Source organism: Trachemys scripta, chromosome 12, assembly GCF_013100865.1.
Source record: "Trachemys scripta elegans isolate TJP31775 chromosome 12, CAS_Tse_1.0, whole genome shotgun sequence".
Classification (NCBI taxonomy): Eukaryota; Metazoa; Chordata; order Testudines; family Emydidae; genus Trachemys; species Trachemys scripta.
This window is the reverse complement of record NC_048309.1, coordinates 41,525,982-41,545,552: the sequence shown is the minus strand read 5'-3', so window position 1 is coordinate 41,545,552 and position 19,571 is coordinate 41,525,982. Positions and strand designations below refer to the sequence as shown.

At 52.5% G+C, this 19,571-nt stretch overlaps 1 protein-coding gene and 1 gene segment (V, D, J or C); both read right to left on the bottom strand.

Moving 5' to 3' along the window:
• The window catches only part of LOC117885743, a 115,782-nt gene extending 97,004 nt beyond the window's left edge, over positions 1–18,778 (bottom strand). The window contains 1 exon segment of the V gene segment in view: positions 18,707–18,778. Within this exon segment, the coding sequence occupies positions 18,707–18,752 (46 nt within the window).
• The window catches only part of LOC117885520, a 297,171-nt gene that overhangs the window by 268,635 nt on the left and 8,965 nt on the right, over positions 1–19,571 (bottom strand). The window lies entirely within an intron of this gene.

The following is a 19,571-nucleotide window of genomic DNA, read 5'->3' as shown; positions in this document are numbered from 1 at the left end:
CCCTCTGCAGGGGGTCAGGTGCTGGGAAGGGGCAGGACAGTCTCGGTTCCAGCACAGCTGGGGAACGTTTTTACCTTTTCTCCGCCTTGGAGCTGCTCTCGGATGTTATTGAGAGCAGCCTCCTCTGTGGCCATGTCCACCCATTCCTCCTGCTCGTCCCCTGAGTCCCTGGCGGTCCCTGCACCAGGGAGAGAAGGGGACAGGGTGATGCCTGCTGCCACTCGGGGGAAGGACAGGGGCACGGTGGGGCAATGTGTCCCCTTCCCACCTCCGGGACCCAGGGCAGATCGAGCTCCACACTCCCCCCTCTCAGTGATGCCTTCAGCCCCCAACTCCGTCAGGAGTCCATAGCAAAGAGACCCCCCCCACGCTGTCCTGGACTCCCTGGGAGGTGCCTCCCCCTAACTGGAGCACCAAGGACCAAAGTGGCAGCATCTAGTGTCAGTGGGGTTCATGTGGCTTAAGCCAGACCCCTGGGCTGGGGACCCGCCCCCATAGCACTGATCGAGGGCCTGGACCCAGGGTGTTCACAGCCCCACCCTCACCTCTCCCTGAGCCCAGCCTGACTTCTCACCTGGAACAAAGCAGCGGCGTCCATCAGCCTCGCTGCTGCCCGAGTCCCAGGCACTGCTGCTGTCCCATGGGGAGCGGGCCGAGCTGCTGGTGGTAGGACAGGGATCCTCCACCTCCTGCCCTGGGGAGGCTGGAAGGTCCTCAGTAACCGGGCAGGGCGATGCCTCCTGCTGGGAATCAGGGCTGGGCTCCTGGGGCCGCTGCTGCCCACACAACATGCCCCAGAGTCACCCTGCCCGGCTCACCTCCTGCGCTGGGGCCTGCCTACCCAGCCGCAGCGTGGCCCAGCTCCATTTCGACCTGGCCTCTCCCACCTCGGCGCCTGCGCTGTGAGCGGGTTTTCTCCGCCAGAAGGCTGGGCACTTCCACCTCCTGGCCTGGCCGGGAGCTCCTTCCCCGCCATTGGGGACGGAGGAGCCGCTCTGCTCCAGGGGAAGATGGCAGCTGCTTCCCTCAGGCTCTGGGGCCACCTGCAGAGCCTTCTTCCTGAACATCCTCAGGAGCCTGGCCATCCTGGAACCCAGCGGGGAGCGGGCGTGAGTCTGGGGTCAAGGCAGCCTCTCACTAACCAGCCTGTTTGGTCCCTCCCCATCCCTGCCCCAGCCAGAGCAGCTCTTCCTCCCCCACAGGGGTGCACGTAATGCAATCTACACGCACTGGCAGGAGTTCATTGCATGATCTGCTCCCAGCGTTTCCCCTCGTCACCCCTGGGGCTGCAATGCCCGGGGAGTCTCCTCCTTTTCCATCACTGGGCTCAGTCACTTTGGACAAGCAGCTCTCTCCTGCCGTCCCAGGCCACACTCCCCCCAGGCTAGAGAAGGAACAGAACCCAGGAGTCCGGACTTCTCCTGGGAAACCATTCCCCATGTCAAAGTCCCGAGGCAGAGCAAGGCCAGGGCCCCCACAGTTCCCATTGATTTCCATGCTCAGCAGCTCACAGGGTCTGGCCCAGCTCAGAGACGCTCAGCCTGGGGAACAGTCTCCCACAAGGGAAGGGCTGGGAGCCCCATTGCTGGGACCTTTCCAAACACACTGGAGACGGCTCTGGAGAAGCCCCTCCCCGGTCTGAGAGCGAGGGACTCCTGGGGGCGGTTTGCAAATCCAATCTCCTTTGGGAGAGATTCCTTCCCCCTCTTTCTGCCTCTCCCCAGACAGACAGGGGACGCCAACGGGGAACCCTAATGCCACTCACTTGCTCTGCTGACGGAGTGATGGATGGAGGATGTTCAGTATCGTCCCTCGCCCTCCTCCTCACTCCCCAAAGCCAAGGCAGGCTGGAGAGGGTGGTGGTGACCTGAGGAGTTACCCTGCCCAGCCAGCAGGCAGGGGGATAGCACTGGGCGATCGACTGGCTGTGAAAACAAGAGTCTGTCTTATTGCCAAGGGACAGAGAAACTCGGCCAGCAGCAGGGGGTGCAGAACACTGGCCTAGTGCGGGGGTGACAGCGCCTCCGGGATCCTGACATCCCGGCACTTTACACACCTTCCTGGAGCCTCCCAACCCCCCTGGGCTGTAGGGGCTGCGACCCCAACCCCACTGATGAGAACCAGGCCTGGGGCGGGGAAGCTACTGGCTCAGGGTCACACCAAGTGTCAGAGCCAGGGATGGGACCCAGCAGTCCTTATTTCCAGGCTCCTTCACTAACCACTGCTGCACACTCCCTCCCATAGTTGGCAATTAAAACCAGGCCCTCATGTCCGGTCCCCCTGCTTTGAGAGGGAGTGTGCTCCGCTGGAGTGATTGGAGGAGGGAACTGGGAGTCAGGACTCCTGGGTTCCATTGCTGGTTTCCTATTGACCTGTGGGACTTTGGGTAAGTTGCTTCCCGCTCTAGGCTCTGTCCCCAGCAGTCAAATGGGGATTTCATACTTTCCCACTATTGGAAAGTGCTGGGAGAAGCCCCCAGCAAAAGCTGCTCTGACAGTGCTAAGCAGCATCTGACCATTAGAGGTCGGAGCGCACTGCCCAGGAGGAGGAGTGTTTGGTTCCGGGCTGTTGGAGTACGGGCTTGCAACCATCTGTGCACACATACTATACTAATTGCATCTAGACCACCTCTCCCTAGTTTGTTTGTGAGAATGTCCTTATTAACACCAAGATGGATCACATCTACTGTTTACCCACCTGCACTAGGCCCGTAACCCTGCCAAAGAAGGAGCTAGGATTGGTTTGGAATGATTTGTTCTTGACAAGTCCATGCTCACTAGTCCTAAGAACAAAATTGTCCTGTAGGTGCTGACAAACTGATTGTTTAATAAGGAGTTCCAGTATCTTTCCAGGTATGTTAATGGATGGGAAGATGTTCTTTTTCAGGGATCTTTGACGAGAACTGGGACACAGCACCTAGTTTGTTGAGGCCATAAAATGGAGACAGGCACCTCTTCTCTCCTCCCAGCACCCCAGAAACCTAAAAGGGTGGGACTCACATCCCTCAATGGGCTTTAAAAAAGACAATGGTTACAATGTGGCCCCGACCATTTCTGGTTTCTGCAGACTAGATGTTTTAGCAAAGTTTAGAATTCCTTGGTGCTCAACACCGTGAAACTCCCCTTTCTCCTTTACAAAGGGCTTTAACGCCCCTTATCTCACCCAGGCTCTCGACTGCCCAAAGTTGGAGAATTGTCCCTGTTCCCATTGCAGAGCACCCCCCACGACACACACACAGAGTCCTCCTGGTGGTGGGAGGGGAACAGAGGAAAGGACAAAAGAAGTAAGAGATGAAGAGAAAGGAGGGAGGGATGGAGGAAAAGATAAAAGAAAAAGGACAAACCCTAATATCCCCAGTGATTCTAAGGGACAAAATCCCAGGTGGGGAATAAAATTCGGCCACCTTAAGCTAGTGTTTTCCATGCCTAGAATTCAGCTGGCGCCAGATGCATCAGACTGAACAGGTTCCAAACCTCTCGGAGGCTCTTACCTTCTAAACAGGGATGTCTGTTTTCTAGTAAAATGAGGAAAAAGAAAGGAGAAAACTCAGAAGAGGTTCCTCCTGGCGGTCACGTATGTGACCCCTAATACTCTCTCAGTCCTCAAAGAGAGACCTCGAGAAGGAGACTTGCTGAAGCAAAGCTACAGGGGACTCAGAGGTTTCCCTGGCCCTGTGCCCCTGTCCTGCCTGGCTGATGTCAGCATCTCTCTGTGAGGTCACCACCTCCCCAGCACCTTTGACCAATAGGCTGAGGTCCTGCAAAATTCCTTTGTGATGTCACTGCCACACACACCCCTCCCCTGCAGTGCTAATGTCCTGCCGTAGGCCAGACCCTTTGGAGGTTTGAGCTACTCCCTGTGGATCACCCCACTCAATGAGTGTTCATTCTAGGAAGCAAGCCGGCTAGACAGTAAAACATCACAAGCTGCTCCCAATACTACACTCGGTTTCTCAGAAATGAGTAGACTTTATGGGCAGAAGAGACAGTTAGAGCATCTAATCTGACTCCCTGCATATCACAGGCCTCCTGTCTACCACAATAGCTACTTTTGGGGCAAACACATTCCAGAAAGGCATCTACTCTTTATTAAATGACATCAAGAGACGGAGAATCCACCACTTTCCTTGGTAGCTTCTTCCTGTGGTCAATCATCCTCGCTGTTGAATATTTGTGCCTTATTTGTCATAGGAATTTGTCTCTTTTCACCTTCCAGCCATTCCCAAACCTCAGCCAGCATTTATAGGTGACAAATCTCACGAATTGTCACAGATTGCGGTGTTACTAGAGGAGGTTTTGGAATTAACTGATAAGTCACCGGGACCAGATAGCATTGACCCAAGAGTTCTGAAAGAACTCAAATGTGAAATTGCGGAACTACTAATTATGGTTTGTAACCTGTCCTTTAAATCAGCTTCTGAATCCATGAATGGAAGTTAGCTAATATAACACCAATATTTAAAAAGGGCACTATTGGTGATCCCGGCAATTACAGACCAGTAAGTCTAATGTCAGTAACGGGCAAATTAGTTGAAACAATTGTAAAGAATAAAATTGTTAGACACATAGAAGAACATAAATTGTTGGGCAAAAGTCAACATAGTTTAGGTAAATGGAAATCATGTCTTACTAATCTATTAGAGTTCTTTGAAGGGATCAACAAACATGTGGACAAGGGGGATCCAGTGGACATAGTGTACTTAAATTTCCAGAAAGCCTTTGACAAGGTCCCTCACCAAAGGGTCTTATGTAAATTAAGTTGTCATGGGATAAGAGGGAAGATCCTTTCATGGATTGAGAACTGGTTAAAAGACAGGGAACAAAGGGTAGGAATAAATGGTAAATTTTCAGAATGGAGAGGGGTAACTAGTGGTGTTCCCCAAGGGTCAGTCCTAGGACCAATGCTATTCAACTTATTCATAAATGATCTGGAGAAAGGGGTAAAAAGTGAGGTGGCAAAGTTTGCAGATGATACTAAAGTGCTCAAGATAGTTAAGACCAAAGCAGACTGTGAAGAACTTCAAAAAGATCTCCCAAAACTAAGTGATTGGGCAACAAAATGGCAAATGAAATTTAATGTGGACAACGTAAAGTAATGCACATTGGGAAAAATAACCCCAACTATACATACAATATGATGGGGGCTAATTTAGCTACAACGAATCAGGAAAAAGATCTTGGAGTCATCGTGGATAGTTCTCTGAAGACTTCCACGCAGTGTGCAGCGGCAGTCAAAAAAGCAAACAGGATGTTAGGAATCATTAAAAAGGGGATAGAGAATAAGATGGAGAATATCTTACTGCCCTTATATAAATCCATGGTACACCCACATCTTGAATACTGTGTACAGATGTGGTCTCCTCATCTCAAAAAAAATATACTGGCATTAGAAAAGGTTCAGAGAAGGGCAATTAAAATGATTAGAGGTTTGGAAGGGGTCCCATATGAGGAGAGAATAAAGTGGCTAGGACTTTTCAGCTTGGAAAAGAGGAGACTATGGGGGGATATGATAGAGGTATATGAAATCATGAGTGATGTGAAGAAAGTGAATAAGGAAAAGTTATTTACTTGTTCCCATAATATAAGAACTCCACTAGTAACCTCCCTCCAGCCTGACAGTTCACCTTTCAGTACGACCCGTTGTAGTCTCCCCTTTAACCAATTCCTTATCTACCTTTCAATTTTCATATTGATCCTCATCTTTTCCAATTTAGCTAATAATTCCCCATGTGAAACTGTATCAAATGCCTTACTCAAATCGAGGTAAATTAGATCCACTGCGTTTCCTTTGTCTAAAAAATCTGTGACCTTCTGAAAGAAGGAGATCAGGTTGGTTTGGCACGCTCTACCTTTTGTAAAGCCATGTTGTGTTTTGTCCCAATTACCATTGACCTCAATGTCCTTAACTACTTTCTCCTTCAAAACATTTTCTGAGACCTTGCATATACAGATGTCAAACTAACAGGCCTGTAGTTACCCGGATCACGTTTTTCCCCTTTCTTAAAGCTAGGAACTATGTTAGCAATTCTCCAGTCATATGGCACAACCCCTGAGTTTACTGATTCATTAACATTTTTTGCTAATGGGCTTGCAATTTCATGTGCCAGTTCCTTTAATATTCTTGGATAAAGATTAACTGGGATCCCCGATTTAGTCCCATTAAACTGTTCAAGTTTGGCTTCTACCTCGGATGTGGTAATATCTACCTCCATATCCTCATTCCCATTTGTCATCCTACCATTATCTCTAAGCTCCTCATTAGCCTCTTAAAGACTGAGGCAAAGTATTTGTTTAGATATTGGGCCATGCCTAGATTATCCTTAACCTCCACTCCATGCTCAGTGTTTAGCGGTTTCACTTCTTTCTTTGTTTTCTTCTTATTTATATGGCTATAGAACCTTTTACACCTTTTACTATTGGTTTGAATTCCCTTTGCAAGGTCCAACTCTACATGGCTTTTGGCCTTTCTCACTTTGTCCCTACATGTTCTGACCTTAGTAAGGTAGCTTTCCTTGCTGATCACTCCCATCTTCCACTCTTTGTAGGCTTTCTGCTTTTTCTTAATCATCTCTCTGAGATGCTTGCTCATCCAACTTGGTCTACAACTCCTGCCTATGAATTTTTCCCCCTTTCTTGGGATGCTGGCTTCTGATAGTATCTGCAACTTTGACTTGAAGTAATTCCAGGCCTTCTCCGCCTTTAGATCCACAAGTTCTTCAGTCCAATCTACTTCCCTATCTAATTTCCTTAATTTTTTAAAGTTAGCCCTTTTGAAATCAAAAACCCTAGTCACAGATCTATTTTTGTTTACCCTTCCATTTAGTTTAAACTGAATTAGCTCATGATCGCTCAAACCAAGGCTGTCCCCTACAACCATTTCTTCTAAGAGATCCTCACTACCCACACCAAATCTAAAATGGCATCCCCTCTTGTTGGTTCTTCAACTACTTGGTGAAGGAATCCATCAGCTATCACATCTAGGAAAATCTGAGCCGTATTATATTACTAGCTCTTGTCCTCCAGTCTATATCTGGGAAGTTAAAGTCTCCCATGATCACACAATTCCCATTAGTATTTACTTCATTAAAAACATTAAAGAGGTCTCTATCCCTATCCAAATCAGACTCCTGTTCTAACAGACAGCAAACCCCTCCCTGAAAGGCAGAGATAGAGCCCAGGAATCGAGATGGTGGGGAAATTTCATTGAAACCGTTTCTGTCCGAAAATCCCATTCAAACTAAACCAGTTTGTTTCTTGAAATCATATCAAGTGGCATGAAAATTCTCTCATCTTATCTCAGAGATAAGATGTTTCAGTCTGAGCTAAGTAGTTGCTTCTCTTAACAATTGCAACATAATAAAATACAAATAAAATAGACTATTTCAGCCATTCTATTATGTCATAATCTGATCTGAGTAAACATGATAGGACACCTCATCTTATGCACTGCTCCTAGTGACACTCTCCAATAGATCCCCATCCCGCATCCGGCAGGAGGTAGGTAGGAGCGGATTGTTATCCCTACTTGAAAGAGGGAGAAGCTAAGGCTGAGAAAGGAGAATTGACTTGTGTTAAGTCACACAGCTAGTCCGTGGCAGAGTTGGGAATAGGACCCAAGAGCCCTGATTTTCAAACTAACCATCGGATCTTGAATTTCAGACATTGAATGACCTGAATAAAGTGTTCTCAAGTGAGTTCCAGACCAGCAAGAGTTCATAGTAATTATTCAGCAAGTATTTTAGGAGAGCTGGAATGGTAGAGAAAATAATGAACTGCAGAGAAGCAGCAAAATTTGTTGAACATATGACTGGTTATGACTATTTACTTGGTCTTAAAAGAAAACAACAGGGACCCGAGTCTCCTCCCTGTCAATAACCCCCTGCTCAGCCAATCAGGGTAGAGACCGAGGGGCGGGGGGATGAGGGTTCTCACCAGAGAGCCCAAAGGATGGCCCAGGTCACCGCTGGGGATCACTGTCTGAGCATTATTTCAACGCCACATTTTTCGGTGGACCTCCCACAATGGGAGTTGTAGAGCACCCCCCACGACACACACACACCCCTCCTGGTGGTGGGAGGAGAACGGGGAAAGGACAAAAGAAGTAAGAGATGAAGAGAAAGGAGGGAGGGATGGAGGAAAAGGTAAAAGAAAAAGGACAAACCTTAATGTCCCCAGAGATTCTAAGGGACAAAATCCCAGGTGGGGAATAAAATTTGGCCACCTTAAGCTAGTGTTTTCCATGTCTAAAATTCAGCTGGCGCCAGATGCATCAGACTCAACAGGTTCCAAACCTCTCGGAGGCTTTTACCTTCTAAACAGGGATGTCAGTTTTCTAGTGAAATCAGGAAAAAGAAAGGAGAAAACTCAAAAGAGGTTCCTCCTGGTGCTCACATACATGAACCCAAATACTCTCTCAGACCTCAAAGAGAGATCTCGAGAAGGGGACTTGCTGAAGCAAAGCCACAGGGGTCTCTGAGGTTTCCCTGGCCCTGCGCCCCTGTCCTGCCTGGCTGATGTCAGCAACTCTCTGTGAGGTCACCACCTCCCCTACACCTTTGGCCAATAGGCTGAGGTCTGGCAAAAAGCCTTTGTGATGTCACTGCCACACCCACCCCTCCCCTGCAGTGCTAATGTCCTGCCACAGGGCAGACACTTTGGAGGTTTGAGCTACTCTCTGTGGATCACCCCGCTCAATGAGTGTTCATTCTAGGAAGCAGCCGGCTAGACAGTAAAACATCACAAGCTGCTCCCAATGCTACACTCGGTTTCTCAGAAATGAGTAGACTTTATGGGCAGCAGAGACCGTTAGAGCATCTAATCTGACCCCCTGCATATCACAGGCCTCCTGTCTACCACAATAGCTACTTGGGGCAAACACATTCCGGAAAGGCATCTAGTCTTTATTAATGACATCAAGAGACGGAGAATCCACCACTTTCCTTGGTAGCTTCTTCCTGTGGTCAATCATACTCGCTGTTGAAAATTTGTGCCTTATTTGTCATAGGAATTTGTCTCTTTTCACCTTCCAGCCATTGGGTCTTGTTCTGCCTTTCTCTGCTAGACTAGAGAGCCCTTTAATACCCAATATTTTCTCTCCATTAAGGCACTTCAACACTTCAATGAAGTCCCCTTCAATCTTCTTTTGATAAGCTAATCAGGTTGAGCTCTTTCAATAGCTCAGTAGAAGGCATTTTTCTCCAGCCCTCAGAACATTTGGTGGCTCTTTGCTGCCCCAGCTCCAATTTCTAGGACCATCTTTTTCAAAGGAGGACACCAAGACTGGAGGCAGTATTCCAATAGCAGTCTCACTGCTGCTGTGTCACCTCCCTATCCTACTCACGGCTCTGCTCCTTCGTCTAATGATGGCTTTAGCCCTGTTCACCACAGCATCACACTGGGAGCTCATGTTGAGTGGCTTCTCCACTCTGGCCCCTAAATCCTTTTCAGAGTCACTGCTTTCCTGGATCCACCTCCCCATTCTGGAGGTGTGGCCGGCATGCCTTGTTGCCACGTATAGGACCTTGCATTGGGCTCTGCTCAAACTTGTTTTCTTTGAATGGGTCCAGCTGGCCGAATGAGCCAGATCGCTCTGTATCACTGCCCTCTCCCCATCAGGAATTACCACTCTGCCTGTATTTTGTCACCCCTCAATCTTATCCGCAGTGATTGTATGTTTTCTCCCAATTCATTGATAACAATTATTTTAAAAAATTAGTCCTTGAGAGCTTCTTCAGACCCTTAGTACCCAGGACCTGCTCCCCACATCACAGTGAGAAATGCTGTCCAGCCCTGCTGGTACAGAGGGGATAAGCACAGAACAAAGGTACCTTTAGGAGCTGTGTTGTCCATAGCTCTGAACAACATGTGGGGGTCGCCAGATTACAAACGCACGACAGACCTGTAGTGTAGACAGGTCCCAACTGTGTCTCGGTTTCCCACCCTGTAAAATGGGGAGAACAAACAAAACCTTGATTAGCTCCATTTGATAGCTGGGGAAACCGAGGCACCCAGCGGTGGAGAGACTCGCTCATGGTCCCAAAGCCAGGAATAGAAAACAGCAGATCTGATAGCCAGGCCTGGGACCTAACCCTGGTTTTCCTGGCCTTGCTGCTCTAAGTTTAGTCACAGCCTCCATGTCTTTTCCCCGTGTCCCTTAACCCCACGTCACTGCAGAAGAGAGATTTTCTGGTAGCCAGCTGGCTCTCCTGCATGTGGATGTCATTCCAAAAGACGTGCTCTGGCTCAGTCCCATGCTATGGTTGGCTGAAGGAACCACTTGGTCACATTCTAGCCCTGAGTTATACAGGAGGGGCGACTAGATGCACATAATGGTCTTTTCTGACCTGAACCTCTATCAATCGCTACATTTTCTGCTGCTAGGAAGAGAACTCTGGACCTATTTTCTCTCATTCACTTTCAGTCGGAATAATTTCAATCCAGGCCAAAGGATTTCCTCTTCCATTGTGTCTTCAGCACCTTTGCGAGCAACCAGTTACTGTTACCCACAGGTTACCAGTTTCAATCTGTCCCAGGGTGAGATGGCCAGGAAAGGGGTTGGAGCTCAACTGCACCTGGCCCAGGTGATGCAGCTCCCTAGGGTGAAGGGAATAAGTGTGGGGGTCACGTGACAAGACGCAGCCTGTGACTAGGACCCAGGCCTGCTGAGAGATAGAAGGGCAGCCTGTGCTCAGCCAGGAGAGAGACCCCAAGGGAAGCAGACATGGGAGGGGCTTGGAGCGTCCTTTAAAGGTGAGGGACAAGCTGGGAAGGGGCCAGGCTGAGCACTAAGGACAAGGCCCTAGGAGGGAAAGACAGGGCAGTTTAGGAGATGGGGCAGATAGTCCAGTTGGTTTCGGCTCCCAGGACCAGACACCCAGAGGTGAAGGTGATTGTCGGGGCTTCTGTCCTTCTTCCCCAGTGTAGATTTGATAGTGGAGAAGACTGATGCCGTAAGGGGGAAGTGAGTTACCCCAAGGTCACCCAATGAGTTTATATCACCAATGCATACTCGGAAGGATCCAATAGAAACATGGATTTTCCAGTCTCTTCTTTCTAGGAGTCCCCAGGGCTAAGGTAAAACCCCTGCGGCCCCTCCCCATTCTGCTCACCTCCAAGATGTTCTGGAGTTTGTCTGTGCTGAGGGGTGCTGTCAGCAGGATCGAGAGCTCGTCATCCATGTTCTCTGGGCAGGCCTTGCTCAGAGCCTGCCAGCGGAGGGAGACCAGGGGTCAGGAGCCTGCATTAGCACCGGTGTGCCATTGACCAGGAGCTGGCTTAGGTAAGCGCCGCCTGGCCGGAGCTCGCACCCAGAAACCCTGCCCCAGGTCGGAACCCCCTCCCACACCCAAATTCCCTCCCAGACCTCACATCCGGCACCCCAACCCCCTGCCCCAGGTCAGAACCCCCTCCTGTACCCTAATCCCTCCCAGACCCCACCCCCCACCCCAATCCCCTACCACATCCCTGAGCCCCCTCCCGCACCCAAACTCCCTCCCAGAGTCCGCACCCCAACCCTCTGTCCCAGCCCGGATCTCCCTCTGGCACCCCAAACCCCTAATCTCCAGCCCAATCCCAGAGCTCGCATCCCCACCGGAGCCCTCACCCCTCCCTGCAATCCAACCCCCAGCTCCAGCCCAGTGTAAGTGAGTGAGGGTGTGAGAGCGAACGACTGAGGGAGGTGGGCTGGGCTGGAGTGAGTGGGGGTGGGGCCTTGGGGAAGGGCATGAAAGGGGTTGGGTCAAGGGCCTTTGGGTTTGTGCAAGTAAAAAGTTGACAACCCTACTTAAGGACTTTTGAAAAGCAGCCTCCTTAGCACCGCTCCTGATACCAGGGGCCAAGGCGCCCCCAGACATGAGAACCACAATAGACCAGAGCAAAACGCTGCGTTAGAAATCGGAGCTCAGGCTGCCAAGCGAACGATAGGAATTAAGGTTGTGTCTTCAGCCAGCAACTGGTGTTCATCCGTTTGCACCACACACACACCTGTAGGCAGGGCCACTATTTCCTTGTCTGTCTGCCTGTTTAGCGTCTCTCGGGCCTTACTGTGCCCATCACCGTGGTGTCTGAGTGGCAAACCAAGGGTTTGACGTGTGCATATGAAACTGCCTGACTGGAAGGACGTGCTTTGGTTTGGATCAGTGACTGCTGGGGCGATTGGTGGCAGAAGGCTCTGAGGGCCTGGCTCATTCCGACCTGGCTCATTCCAATGGCTTCTACAGCTTAGAGCAGCCCAGTCTCCTGCCTGGGTCCGACACAAACCAGGAAGTACAGGACCACGGTTAATAAGAACAGCTCAAAAGATCATTTTCGCTGAGCCCAGCCCTGCACAGATTTCCAGCTTAGGTTTGCATTTTCAGCAAAAGTTCTTCTTGATTATTTTCTCCCAACCCCCTTCTGCCTCCATAATAGCCAGCCACCCCGTCAGTCGCATCCTGGGGCGCTCCAGGGACAGCGTGTGTGTGTGCGTGTATGTGTACATCTGTATATATGTGTATGTGTACATGTGTGTATGCATGTGTGTACGTGTATGTGCACATGAGTGTGTGCACATGTGAGTGTGCGTGTGTATGTGTGTACATGTACCCCAGTCAGATGTATACATCTGGATTTCCTTTGAAAGAATTTTCAAATTGAGCTGATCAAGTGCAATGGCAAAGCACCCAATTCCTCTGCCCCCCAACTGCCTTCGCTCCTTTAACGTTCAACCTGCTCCGCTGACACCTCTGACTCCTGAAAGCCCTAACGCTCCAGGGGAGCAGGCTGTGCCCTGCCCTGCCCTGGCTGCCCCGGGTGTTACCTTGGAGGGAATCGTTCCAGATTCCAATGGGTGGCAGATCCAGGGAAGAGCCTTATCTGGGGGGAGGCTGTACCAGACCTGCCCGACCCAGGCAGGCTCCCAGGTACTCTCTGCTCGGGGCTGATAAGGCTCCTTAGCAGTTTCTCTCCAAACAAATTCCAGTTCAAGACACCTGAGAGCTCCACAGCAGGGCAGCATCCCCAGAGCGCAGCAGGGCGGGGGTTAGGGGGAGCAGTCGGTAGCAGCACCTGCCCCTCGTACGGCAGGAGCGAGAAGTGCCAGCCCCTCTGAACAGAGCAGCAGCGTTCAGCCTGGGCCAGACGTGCTGCGGTGATGGGTAAGAGCGGGCTCGGAGAGCCAGAGGGTCTGTGGGGCAGTGCTGGGCCCTTCTGCTCCGCACTAGGGCCGGGTGGGCGTGTTCAGCTGGGATTGGAACCCACCAGCACTTGTGGGTGGGAATGTGGGGCTGGAACTCAATGTGGGGCGCTACTGGGGGGAAGGGCAGAGAGATACCTGGGCTGAGACCCCAGCTCCAGGGAGACAGTCACCCCGGCCCAGCCGGGTTAAATTGCCCAGCTGTGTGACAGCCCCCCCCATCCCCGAGGGGTCCCCCCCCGGTATGTCACAGCAGGGTAATGTGCGTACTGAATGGCAGGGGTTGCCAGAGACTGGCTGGGAGAGGCCTTTGGGGATGGAGGAAGCAGCACGAAGGTACATGCCAACCTCCCTACAGAGGAGGGGCCGTGCCCCGCAGGTGTGGGGCAGGGAGCTGGGACACTGCGCGGTGGGTCATTGAAGGCCCAGGCCCTTCCTAGCCGGAGGCCGAGGCCGAGGCATTTCCTTCAGGTCACCTTCCACTGCAGCTTGGCCACGGGCCCCCATAGCCACTAGCCCAGCCAGGGATCCCAAGTGGGGATTGTCACGGCTGGCTCCTCCCTGCCGCCAGCAGCTCTTCACTGCCAGGGAATTCCTGAAATCCTGTGTGCCCCTCCCCCACCCACCTCCTGGGGCTGTGAGTGCCCCCCCCACTCCCGGACAGCCCCTCCCCCGAGCTCTGAGTTCCCCTGGCCAGTCCCTCCCCTCAGCCCCCCCCACTTCCTGGGGCTCTGAGTGCCCTCAGCCAGTCCCCCTCCCACACCCCGGGGCTGAGTGACCTTGGCCAACCCCCGTCCCTTCAGGAGGAACTCCCAGTACCCACCCAGCCCCCACACCTCAGGGTTCCCCTCCCTGCGGCTCTGTGGACATACCCCCACCAGGGCCGGCTTTAGGCCAATTCAACCAATTCCCCTGAATCGGGCCCTGGGCCCAAGCCCCAGTACGGTGTACCGGCAAGAGCCAGTGCGCTGTACCAGGGTGGCTCGGCTTCCCCAGGGGGCAATTTAAAGGACCTAGGGCTCCCAGCAGGGGCCGGAGCCCCAGGCCCTTTAAGTTGCCACCAGACCCCCACTGCTGGAGCCCTGGGGTAGGGCTGCGGGGCTCTGGGGGCTATTTAAAAAGTCCGGGGCTCCCGCTGCCTCTACCGACCCGGCCCTTTAAATAGCCACTGGAGCCCCGCTGCTTCCCCAGAGTTCCCGCGGCTATTTAAAGGGCCGGGGCGGTAGAAGCAGGGGAGCCCTGGGCCCTTTAAATAGCCCCCAGAGCCCTGGGATAGCGGGGGGGCTCGGGGGCTATTTAAAGGGCCTGGACTCCAGCTGCCTCTGCTGCACCCCGTCCCTGCACCAGCCCGCACCCCCTGCCCTGCCCACAGCAAGCCCCGTCTCCAGCCAGCCCTGCACCCCCTGTCCGCAGCCAGCCCCTGCTGCACCCCTGCCCTACCTCCAGCCACGCCCCCCCTGTTCTGCCCGCACCAGCCCTGCCCCCCTGCCCTGCCTGCAGCCAGCCCTGCACCCCCTGCCCACAGCCAGCCTCTGCCGCACCCCATGCCCTGTCTCCAGGCAACCCCTGCTGCACCCCCCTGCGGCCCTGCCCAAAGCCAGCCAGCCCCACACACCCCTGTCTCCAGCCAGCCCCGCACCCCTTGCCCTGCCTGCAGCCAGACCCTACCTCCAGTGAGCCCCTGCCCTGCCTCCAGCCAGCCCCATGTCCACTGGTGCCCTGCAGTTCCCAGGGCAGGAACCCTGCACACCTGCTTCAATGAGGGGGGCAGGCAGCAGCTGGGACCCACACATGTGCACACCACTAGGGTGACCAGACAGCAAGTGTGAAAAATCGGGACACGGGGTGGGGGATAATAGGATCCTATAAGAAAAAGACCCAAAAATCGGGACTGTCCCTATAAAATCAGGACATCTGGTCACCCTAGCACACCCCCAGGGCGTGGCGGCGACCCAGACACGTGAAATGGAGCTCATTAATAACCGATCAACAGCATATATGATGCAATGTACAGAATATATAATTTTATTATTTATATAGTTATGGAAAGTAAATAATACATGGAAGAAATTAAAGGCTTTTTTTTACATTATTTTTTTTGTTAGTCATCCCTGCCAGGGCCCCACCAAAAACGTTCGAATTGGGCCCCGCCCTTCCTAAAGCCGGCCCTGGTGACCGTGAATGATATCACTCTCCTGAGGATAATAAAGAGAGATAAGGAATGGATGTTGTCTGCATGCCAGCAAACACCGGGACCATACGCTGCCATGCTTTGTTATGCAATGATTCCAGACTACATGCTACTGGCCTGGCGTGGTAAAGTGTCCTACCATGGTGGATGGGATAAGGCAGCCCTCCCCAGAAACCTTTTGCAAAGGCTTTGAGAGTACATGAAGGAGAGCTTTCTGGAGATGTCCCTGAAGGATTTCCGCTCCATCCCCATACATGTTAAGAGACTTTTCCAGTAGCTGTACTGGCCGTGATTGGCAGGGCAAATTAATCATTAATCATTAAACACGCTTGCTTTTAAACCATGTATAATATTTACAAAGATATACTCACCAGAGGTCCCCTGTGTGCCCTTAGGGTCTGGGAGCATGCCTTGGGTGAGTTCGGGGGTTACTGGTTCCAGGTCCAGGGTGATAAACATATCCGGCTGTTGGGGAAACCGGTTTCTCCACTTCCTTGCTGCTGTGAGCTATCTACATTATCTTCATCCTCATCTTCCTTGTACCAGAACCCACTTCCCTGTGTGTTTCTCCATCGAAGGAGTCATAGCACACAGTTGGGGTAGTGGTGGTTGCACCCCCTAGCATGGCATGCAGCTCCGCGTAGAAGTGGCATGTTTGCGGCTCTGTCCCGGACATTCCATTTGCCTCTCTGGCTTTGTGGTAGGCTTGCCGTAGCTCCTTAATTTTCACGCGGCACTGCTGTGCATCCCTTTTATGGCCTCCATCCTTCATGGCTTTGGAGACCTTTTCTAATATTTTGCCATTTCGTTTACTGCTATGGAGTTCAGCTAGCACTGATTCATCTCCCCATATGGCGAGCAGATCCTGTACCTCCCGTTCGGTCCATGATGGAGCTCTTTTGCGATCCTGGGACTCCATCACGGTTACCTGTGCTGATGAAGTCTGCATGGTCACCTGTGCTCTCCACGCTGGGCAAACAAGAAATGAAATTAAAACGTTCGCGGGGCTTTTCCTGTCTACCTGGTCAGTGCATCTGAGTTGAGAGTGCTGTCCAGAGCGGTCACAATGAAGCACTGTGGGATAGCTCCCGGAGGCCAATAACGTCGAATTCCGTTCACACTACCCCAATTCCGACCCGCTAAGGCCGATTTTATCGCTAATCCCCTCGTCGGAGGTGGAGTAAAGAAACTGGTTTAAAGGGCCCTTTAAGTCGAAAAAAGGGACTTTGCCGTGTGAACGTGTCCAGGCTTAATTCGATTTAACGCTGCTAAATTCGACCTAAACTCATAGTGTAGACCAGGCCCCCAAGACTCTTCCATCTCCAGTGTTTGTTCATGAGGGATAAATGGCCTCCGGCACCCAGGAATCACCAGTTTGGCTCCTGCCGTCTGCCGAGCTCTCTCTGGGCGGTTGCAATTCCTCGGAAGTGGGATTTTGTTAAACCCCCTGGTCACAAGTCTTTGGTTCTTTTGATGGACCGGCTCATGGTCACTGTCCTGCCCTCTAGGTGGATACAGAAGAATTGCTGGCTACAAGGTATTACAGCTCACCCTGCCATTTCAGGCTTTGTCCCACTTCCCTGGCCGAGGATCAGGGCTGGCTCTAGGATTTTTGCCGCCCCAAGCAAAAACAATTTTGCCCCCCCCCTTTTTTTTTCTTACCCCACCCCTGACCCTGCCTCAACTCCGCCCCTTCCCGAAATCCCCAGCCCTGCCTCCTTCCCCCAGGCCCTCAAGCCTAGGAGAGAGGGAGGGAGGGGGAGAAGCGGCACACGCGCCGCGGCCGCTCGGGATCTCCCCCTCCCTTCCAGGCTCTCAAACCTGGGAGCGGGGGTGAGCAGCGGTGCACGAATCAGCTGTTTCGCTCGCTGCGGCCGCTTGGGATCTCCCCCTCCCTTCCAGGCTCTCAAGCCTGGGAGGGAGGGGGAGCAGCGGTGCACGAATCAGCTGTTTCACGCGCCGCGGCTGCTCGGGATCTCCCCCTCCCTTCCAGGTTTGAGATCCTGGGAGGGAGAATGGGCAGCAGCGCGCAAATCAGCTGTTTTGCGCACCGTGGCGCATGAGCGGCAGCAGCGAAGGTGAGCTAGGGTGGCCGGGGCACATTTATAGGGGCGGCATTCTGGCGCCGGCCATGCCGCCCCTAAAAATGTGCCGCCCCAAGCACCAGCTTGTTTTGCTGGTGCCTAGAGCCGGCCCTGCCGAGGATTCTAGGTAAACAGGCCCAGATCAGTTGTAGCCCACTGTATATAACCAACTGAAGACTCAGACGTTGCATGGCACAGTCTGCACTCGCCAGGGAGATCCCGCACCTGGGCATGAGAGCTCCTAGGTGCTCCACCTTCTAAGCCACACTTGCAACCACATTCCCTGAATCGCGTATTCCAGGTTTCACTACCCACCAGGGATCTACACAAGTCTGTGCTCCCGACCCATGTCGCCACCTGAATGCGGGCCAGAGCTTAGCCATTTCTCAGCACACAGCTCCACTGGTGACCCTCAGGGACCGGGTCAGATTTTCCCAGCAGCTCCGCACCAACAAGCTGAAGTCAATTCAAACCAGTTCTGGCATGTAAATGGAAAGCTGGCTCTTTGCCAGTTCTAACCCGGATTAAAATGTGTGATAGTTCCAGCTCCAGATGTGGCAATGGGCACCTGTCAGAGCGGTTCTATACTGAGATCTGACCAGGGCCTCTGTGTGAAATGTGTCAGACCTGAATGGACAGTCCTGGAACACAGGACTCCTTGTGGTTTTTGTTTGTTTGTTGTGGGTTTTGGGGGGCGGGGGTTGTGTGTGATAAAACCCTGTTTTACTTTCCTGCCCTGCAGGGAGCTGATGCAATGCACGGTGCATTACAGCTCTCTCAATGTCTGCATGGAAACAGCTTCTCCTTTCTGTACCAGTCTCTGCTTTGCTTTGTGTCACTGTGTAATTTCTCCTCCTGATGCAGTAATCAGTGGCGATGTCTGCAGCTGTCAGCGAACGGAGCTGCAGGGAGAACTGGTTCTTGGCAGTGTCTGCAGAGATGGTGACTCGGCCTTGGAGAGACGGGGCGTAGCCTGTCTCCCCGCTATTGTATGGGTACACATACCCCATCCACTCCAGCCTTTCCCAGGGGGTTGCCGGAGCCAGTGCCAATGGTAATGCTGAGTAGTGATGGAGAACCCGGAGACAGCACAGGTCAGGGTGAGGGTCTCTCCGGGCTTCTCCGCTCCTGGGCCGGACTGGACCAGCTGCACCTGAGAGAGGACACCTGGGGAAACAGGATAAAAGAAAAGAAAAGAATTAACCACCGAAAGAATTTATGGATCTGTTCCTAATGTCCCTGCTGCCCCATAGACACTCACAGCTGGGGGCGGAGAACAGGGACAGGAAAAGCAGCAGCGATTTCATTCTTGTTTCATACAATTAGGGAAACTCCCCAACGGGCAGGACCGGGCGGATCTGTGTCTGGGGAGAGACTGAGGCTCCTAGAACCAGGGGTCTGTATTTAACAGGAACCCCGGGGCAGGATTTGCATGTGGGTTCCCAGGGCGGGTATAAGAGATGACGGGGGTGAGCGCTCAGTACATGGTGATGTCCCCTCGGGGACAGGTGTCCCCTTTACACCGCAGAGAGACCCTGCGCTCAGCTCAGCGCACCTGTAATGACAGACGGAGGCTGTGAGGGAAGGAAGCCAGGTACTGAGGACAGGGCCTTGGGCTGGGACTCAGGAGAACCCGCGGGTCTGGGAACTGGCAGATGGTCTCACCGAGGGGGGATACACTAATTGGAAGGCCTGTGTCTTGGGGGTCCTCTCTGGTGAACTGGGGAGTCACACATCCCGTTCCTGTCTTAGGGCCTGATCCGAAGCCCAGTGAAATGAGCCGGTGTGTTTCCATTGGAGGAGCAGGGGTGGCTACAGCATGTTCTGAGCTCCTTTTCCCTCAAGCCATCTTTCCTCTCATGACCCATGCAACTTGGGGCTGATTTTCGGAGGTAATGGGCACCTGCAGCTCCCACTGATTTCAGGTAGAGCCCAGTGTGTGCTGAGTGACGATGAAATTTACTCCCATGGGACAGCATATCCTGAAGTGGTTTCCCAATGTGGGAGCCTGGAGACACAGAGAGCCTGGTCCCCAGGGGTGAAGCCAATGGGAGATACAGGCGCTGGGCATCTGGAGATTAGGATCAAGGTGTGTCGGGATAAGTGCCCAAAATATGAGCCCAAGC